At 36.4% G+C, this 8,262-nt stretch overlaps 1 protein-coding gene across 1 annotated transcript in view; it reads right to left on the bottom strand.

Annotated features, from left to right (window-relative positions):
• The window catches only part of LOC102210641 (tumor suppressor candidate 3), a 77,810-nt gene that overhangs the window by 12,531 nt on the left and 57,017 nt on the right, over positions 1-8,262 (bottom strand). Inside the window, exons 7-8 of the mRNA XM_005736301.1 lie at positions 3,396-3,459; positions 217-291 (exon numbers count right to left, since the gene is read on the bottom strand). Of these exons, the coding sequence (XP_005736358.1) occupies positions 217-291; positions 3,396-3,459 (139 nt within the window). The remainder of the gene's footprint in view (positions 1-216; positions 292-3,395; positions 3,460-8,262) is intronic.

The raw sequence follows: 8,262 nt of genomic DNA on the forward strand, positions 1-8,262 counted from the left end.
GCACAGTATCAAAACATATCATTACAATACTGTATAATTTGCTTATTTACAGTATTGAAAAAAGCAGCTAAATAGACAATCACACCTGTGTGCACATACATCCTGCTCTCCTGAACTATGTCAGATTCATCAAGTTATGACACACACACACACACACACACATACACACACACACACACACACACACACACACACACACACACTTTGTCAACTTACTTCTTCTCTTGCCAACATCTCCCTTGGAGGTGGCAGCTTCATTGAGAAGCACCATCCCCATGGTGATTGCAGCATCTGGGGCAAGGTTGTCAAGGAAACAACAGACTCGTAAACACGAAAGAAGAAAGTAGAAATTTATATTGAGAGAAAGGTTAGTTAAACTATTAATTTTAATGACTATTGTGGTGTAGCAAACAGAACAGTATAGAACAATGAAAAATCTAAAAGAAAGAAAGGATGTTATATATTAGGGGTGCAACGATACACAAAATTCATGGTTTGGTTCGATACTCTGGTGTCACGGTTCGATATTTTTTCGATACAAAAAAATGTTCATGCCTTTTTAATTTGTCATTTATTAAAATTATAAATATATATTTTAACTCAAAAGTACAGTTTTTAAATGTAATGTTGCTGAAACAACAAAATATATAAAAAATAAATAAATCTATCTGATCGAGAAATCACTCATCTTTGGAAAAGAGAGTTTATTACAGAGAAATGGCTCTTTCCAAAATAAAAGCTATACTATACGCTTCTTCTGGGGTATATTCTCAGCAGCATATTAAACATATCAGGTCCCCATAAGGAGAATCATGTGCTAATGGCTGTCTAAATGACTCGGGTAAAGTTTGTAGCATGTGCGCTTGTTGTTTTTGTCTGCTTCCACTTGTCTTTGCACTAGGATGATGTCGGTGTAAATGTGCAGTCATATTCATTGTGTCCCCACTAGTGCTGTCAGTGTTAATCTCATTAAAATGACATTAACACCATAATGCGGCAAATCTCTGTTAACGAGTTACCGTGGATCGCCCCATGCATGGGGGTGGACGGCGTCAACACGTTAACAAGCTAAATGCGCATTGCGTGGCACATCCGACATACTGTTTTACTTTTGTCCATGACGCGCTTACCACCAGGGTCATACTTCACATGAAAACCAAAATAGTTCCAAACGCCAGATCTGAATGAGGATAGAGGAGGTTCAATTTGCCATGTTGCAACAAGCTTAACTTTTGTCTCGCTAGCTTGCGCTGAGCTCAGTGGATCTGCGCTCGACAGTGCAGCCTTGGCGGAGTCTGAGTCGAACGCAGATCCACTGAGCGCTTAACACAGACAGCATCGTCAGAAGAAAAGTTGATAAAATAAATTAAAAATTTTGTATTGTTAGATACATATGCGTACTGAACCGAAAGCACTGTATCGAACGGTTCAATTTCGATACGAGTATCGTTGCACCCCTAATATACACATATTAGGGGTGCAACAATACTTGTATCGATATATATACACACACAAGAAAATAACATAAGAGTAATAAGAATAATAACATAGCTAGTATTTTTGAACAACAAGTCTTTGTCTGTGCTCATGTAGAACATGCATAAAGTGAAATTATTAATAACACACAGCTGCAGAAAGACAAATCACTTTAATCCTAACTGCAAAAAGTAATTTGCAGTTAGGATTAAACTTTAGTAATTGTGAACAATTCATACAATACTCATACAATATTGTAAACACTTATATATTACAGAAGCAAACATTTTTTCATTCAACACCTGAGCTGTTTTTAAATCACTTCAAGCACAGGCTCACATGGCTTAGGGCCTAATTACAGATTCTTCTCTCTAGCATGCTCTGCATACAAATGCACACAACTAGGCAAAGCCTGATGGGGTGCACAAACAAAGACTGCCACATGGGAACATACAGGGGAAAAACTAAGGTATTCTCTTGATGTTGGGGTAAAAGATATGGCATGCTGGTGCGACACAAAGACAAGATCTCAAAGTACAGCAAGGTGGCTGTTTGGGTGGCTATACAGAGTGTCACAAAAATTATTATAACTATAGACCAATCTGCATTGATATAAAGTTTCCATCATGTCAAAGCAACCACAGCTTTTTCTCTTACAAGGAGCAACTGAACTTGAAAAAGACTGTAGCAGGGCTGAAACTATTAAAAAAACAAACCAATAAACAAAAAAACAAAAACAAAACAGTCCCTTGGCCTGCAGGCATCCTACACCCTCATCAGTCTATAGTAACAAACATTATGAATATGTGAACCTTAGATTATGAAATAAAAAGCATATTAACTATGCAGTAGCTACCTGTAGGAGAGCTGCTTTAGAAACACAACTAAAACAGGTCTTTGTTTGTTGGATATTTTTACTTTTAAATTCTTTGCTTTGTTTAAAGAATATAAAATGTCATTTTGAACAGTCACACCATGTTTGATAAACAATATAAAGCCCTGGAAACATAACAAATTAACACTTGTTTAACACTTCATTCGCACCAATATTAGTTGCAACTTTAGTATAACTAATAACCACCAAGATGCTAGACAGTCTACAAATAAATAATACCATCAAGGAAACATTTAAATGAGTATGGTTTTGTAGCTTAATGTGGTAACTGTTTCCGCATGCATAAATTAAAGATTAAGCAAGATTACATTCTTCTATGATGCTCATAAAATGTGCTCACTCCACCTGCATTAACAACAAAGGTAGCTGTGTTACCATTTCAGCAGGTGCGTATGTTTCATTTAGGTGTAATCAGATGGGCAGAAGATTGACAAAAAAAACCAACAAAACCATGTGTGACCATGGACAAATAAATATAGCTTTGCAGCAGGTGTGACCTTGGACCTGTTATTTCCTATGGGGGTGAACAGAACAGCTAGGAATGAATGGTATCATTACCCACACACATACAGAAGCCCCACTGCAAGTACACATGGGTATACAAGCAGACAGAAGTAAACAAATACAAACAGAAAAATATATCCTGCCAAACAAGAACCCAAGAAAATACATGCAAAGACACACTCAATCATGAGCTGTTGGAATTTGGAACAAATCAGGCAAGGAGAAAAGTTGAAAAGAGGACAACCCATTGTCTTTGTATTGTGAATTTCTTCAGTCCAACAGAAAGGCCTTAACAGAGATTTTTGACTTTGTTGGAGGGAAAAAAGTCAAATAAAAACAAAAGGGAACACTCTTTCAAACATAAAAAGTTCTCAAAGGTGCTGTGGGTGAGGAAATTGTGATTTAAAGGAATCTGCTGCCAAGATGAGCTGCTGGACATTTCATGGAGATATATTACTCTAGATGATTAGCATTTTGCAACATGTGACACACAAACAAGAACAATTTAATTAAAGGATACTCAGAAGAAGGATGATGTGAGACTCTGCCACAAACTGTGCCTGACTGCTGCCATGAATATAACTCTGGGGGGGAAGAGAAAGAGAAGAAAACAATGTCAGTTAAGAATTTTCTTTTCAGCGAGTAATTCAGTCACTAACAAACTCAATAAAACTTCTATAATAAACAAAAGGACACGGTGGGATTGTGGTTCTGGAATTATTTTGTATTACCACACAGTAATGCTACCAGTTCTTTGAAGGGCTAAACTGAATCATCAGATAAAACCACATTCATAGTTTAGCCTGTTTAAAACTAACTTCAGTTGTGTTCCCAGACAGCAGTTGTATACTCTTTCTGCAGTGTCCATGGAGCGTTTCTACCAGCTGGCAGTGTATTATAAATGCACTAGACAAACAAGCAAATAAACCTTAAAAATAATTGAGTAAAATCTTTCCCAATGTGACGTTCTGAGGGTGGCATAAAATGCATCATAGACAGGACGAACAGGATTTTAAGAGACCCGTCACTAGTGTTTTAATAAATGAATAGAAAGTGGGGATCTGAGTGGAGAAGTAATTGTATTTAATTGTATAAATGTGTGTTGCTTGAGTATGTTTCTAGATCAGAATTCATTAATGTGCTTGTTCATATGACTCAAGCCTGAGGATTTATCCATGTGGTGTGTAGGTGTATAGAAAGGGTACATTTTTCATGCAGTGGGCAGAGAGGTCAACCTAAACCTACATTACCGATCACACACACATACACATATGATTGCTCTGAATGAGAATTGGTATGTTTTATGCAGTCTGCCAAAGCTAAACTTCCCACTTCAGTACAATCTTCTCTAAATGTTGAATTAATTGTACTTTAAACTCTTTCAGAATGAATCGAATACAAAACAATAAAAAAACAAAATGGAAATAGTACAGGGTCATCAAATCTAACCGTTCCAGAAACAAAAATTATAATTATCCTGATTTCTGTGCATTTCAGACACTTTATGATCAGAATCATCGACATCTAACAAATTGATCTTTTTTCCGCTATAGCTTATAGCCATCTAAACCTGATGATATGCTTGGATCAATGTCCCCGCTGAAGCTCATACTTCACTGAGATTCGAAGCAAAATGCTGGGATTCCAGCTCCTGTGCTAAGATGTCAGAGGTCTACTTTGACTAACATCTGTCTGTTAGAGAAAAAGAAGCAGACAAAATGAGGGTCTGAGGAAAGGAAACAAACAGAAGAAGGGAGAAAGTCTTTCAGAGTGTTTAACATTGTTGAATCCCTGCAGATTATCAGTGTCTAGGCAGATCAAGGGTCTGCTTTTCCACTTGACTGGTGTAGTGTTCATTCCTTTTCTATCAGACAAGAATAAGTATGGAAAGATGAATAGAAGATGACAAAAGAGGTGGAGTAGAGGGTGGACAGCTTTTTCTTGCTTCAGTGGAGAGAAGTGAAGAATTTTTGCACTTGAAAGCAGATAAAAACAATGAGGCCTCAGTGCTGAAACAGATCCTTTTGTTTTCGGTATAAACCTGTTATTCTCCATTAGCTAGGATTTTTTAAATTATTTTCGGCATTCTTTTCTTGCTGACTAGAAAACAAAGCTCATGTACTAGAACAATGGGAAACTGTTTGGAAATTTTCCTTACATTCCTAATCAGTACATTTGAAACTGGAAGGGGAATTTTGGTTCAGCAGTGGTAGCACTTTGGATAACTTCGGACTGCCTGTCTACTTGCAGTGAACGGCTCTGGGGCAGTGGAAAAAATATGTGGTGCATCTGGTCTGTAGTCTCCTCTTCCTAGTGCTGTTATTAGTCCATCCATCAGTGGCAGAGAAGAGAGAAGTTGTAACATACAAAGAGCTGAAGTGAAGCTGAGTGTTAAAAACAACGAAAAGTCTCCACCGCAGCTGCTGTCTGTACTTCTTTGAGGTTTTTGCCCCTCCTCAGACATCTCCACATAGACAACAGAACAGCAGATAGTGGCTTGCACCTTCACCATTCCCTAACTTCCCTGTTTTGTGTCAATAGAAAAAGCAATTTGCATTTGCTGGTGATGATACTAACCTAATACTCAAATACAAAATGAAAAATAAAATGACAACTATAGAACACACCATTTGTGAACATACTGTAGACTCTTAATATCATGTTTACCTATTAGATGGGCACTGTGCCAGATATATTGACATTTACACTGTGATAAACCCATTTCAGATGACAGGGGTACTTTAAACCCATGATTTGCCCCCTTTAAAAGGTTAAAGCTTTTGCTTGCTAAGTTGATAATTGACCCATCACATGAGTTTGAACTGATAACCTCTGTAAGATATAGTTCAGACCAGGATATGCAAGCAACAATCTCTAGCTGCCTTTTGTCCTTACACCTACATAAGCTTTTTGAATGAACTTCTGGTGTGTTTTTCAGTTAACTGTAGAGCTCTTCATTTTAATACCCACTAAGAAGCCCACTCACATTTTCAGGAGACTATTAGTTAAGCTCGTTAAGTACACACAACAGTATGAAAGGGTTAAAAAAAGAAGAAGAAAAAAACCTGCCACAATGACAAAACAAATTAAACAAGTCCTAGAAAGTTTGGGAAACCACACACTGAAACTAATAGGTGCGTCAGTATCCAATGGGGATTTTTCTTTCATTACCGGAACTAAAAAAAACCCCCCTCCAAACAACAACAAAAAAACCACATCCATACCATTGTTCCACTTGCTACATGTTACCCTTAAGCACAAAACAAGTCAATGCTTGGCGGATAAAACATTCTTCAATCCATGGTTGGGCACTTCCAATTAACCTGATGTATTAAAATGTAGCTGTTTAATTCATTAATGTGCGGAGCAGAACAGAGTGTGCATGTTTCAGTGTACGTAGCTAAACAGGTGTCCACAAAACACATAAGTAAATGTTTGTAAATTAAACTGTTTAGAGAGAACAGCCTTTTGAGACATTTTGTGTGGCTTTTGTGTGAGTGTGCGTTAATCAGAAGGATTTACCTCAAAGTGATTTGGGGTATAAAAGCAGCAACCTTTAGTCTTCATGTTGCTGAGATAACAAAGACATTTAAATGAGCTAATGCAGAAGTCACATCTTGTAACTTTTTCTCTTACTTAAAAAACAAACAAAAGCAACCCCCCCAAAAACTAAATCCCATTCTCTGATCTATATAATCTATATAATAGATCAATGTACTTGGTGCCATTAACTAAATTTCTCTTATATTGTAAGGTTTGCAATATTATATGGTTATATTTCAAGCAAAATCCCACAAAAAGGTCAAAACATAATATTAGTCATTTGCTCAGTTCTGCTTCAGGTCTATCTGTTGCTGCTCAGTGCAATACATACAAACCCCCACCCTGACATACTCCTTAATCTGTGGAGTATGCCTAATATACAGAAACCCTTGTTAACATTTTTTGTTTTAAATATTTCTTGTTTTTACTTTTGTTTCATTTTTTTAAATACACAAGAAAAAAAATATTATATGATCGCTGGTGCCATTCTGGTGCACAGCATGCTGAAACATACATTTTCTCCTTTTTAAATAGTCTCACAATGGCTTGCCTGCATAAATTTAGGCAGGTTCATGCTGGGGAGCGTCTGGTACAACTGCAGTCTACTACTGCTCCAATTAATCTGATGGATTAGTTTCTTGCTTTTTGGAGGGTTTTTTGGGTTCTTTTTTAAGACTGCCATGTCTGCAAATTAGGTTAAAACATTGTCTTGTATAAACAAATGATTTAAGTTAAGTAGAGTGGTAAATAAAAGTTGGACATGCGGCCCCACTCTGTATAGACAAGTTACATAAAAAATAACATATTCAATCGATCAATAGCTTGGGTATACATGTGATAACATTCTTCTTCAACAAGAATGAAGATGTGCACAGCAGTATATGCCGACTATGTTCATGGACCCATTTGAAAACACGGATATTAAAATCATCATTATACAAGAATAACCATCTGTAACATTATGACAGAAATTATGTATTTGCACTCATGTAAGTATAAAATATTGATCCATATTTAATATACATTTGTTTAGCCCAGCTTCTGAAATAACAGGTTACATATGAATCAGCCTTCAATTACAGACAGGCTTTCATTTCCAAATAACAGATCTGGTGAATCCTCAAATTAAATTCTACATGAGTTTGAGAATGGCTGAGTGCATACAGTACATACACAACGTTTGGCAAACATTTAAATGCACAAACTCCAGAACTGCTGTAAATTTTCTGGGGGGGGTTTTGAGTTGGGAAAATCTTTCTTAACCACATGCACAGGAATAATCAAAAGCAGTAATGCCACACACTAATTGTGTTAAAGTTTTGCAAAATAAAAACACACAAAAAATAAATTACATAACTAAAACATGTCTCCAACTTCACACTTTGTAACCATTTCAAATGAACACCTCTATTACTTTAGTAAACAGAACGCCCTCAAGTTAAGGAAACAGTGGTATAGGAACAGCATTATTTATTTGTCGTGACCATGCCCGGCTATTGTCAGAGACCCAGCTTTGGGCTTCAGTTTATTTATTCATTTATCTTTTAATGAATGTATTTACTTTCAGGTAATGGCACAAACACAGACTAAAATCAGGTATACATATATGTACATATATGTACATGTACACGTATATACACACATATGTATACACACATATGTATACACACATATGTATACACACATATGTATATACACATATGTATATACACATATGTATATACACATATGTATATACACATATGTATATACACATATGTATATACACACATATACGTTCCAACCAATTGAGCATTGCGTGGCACATCCGACATACTGTTTTACTTTTGTCCATGACGCACTTA

Source organism: Pundamilia nyererei, unplaced genomic scaffold, assembly GCF_000239375.1.
Source record: "Pundamilia nyererei isolate P.nyererei 1_Seehausen unplaced genomic scaffold, PunNye1.0 scaffold00068, whole genome shotgun sequence".
NCBI classification, from domain to species: Eukaryota; Metazoa; Chordata; class Actinopteri; order Cichliformes; family Cichlidae; genus Pundamilia; species Pundamilia nyererei.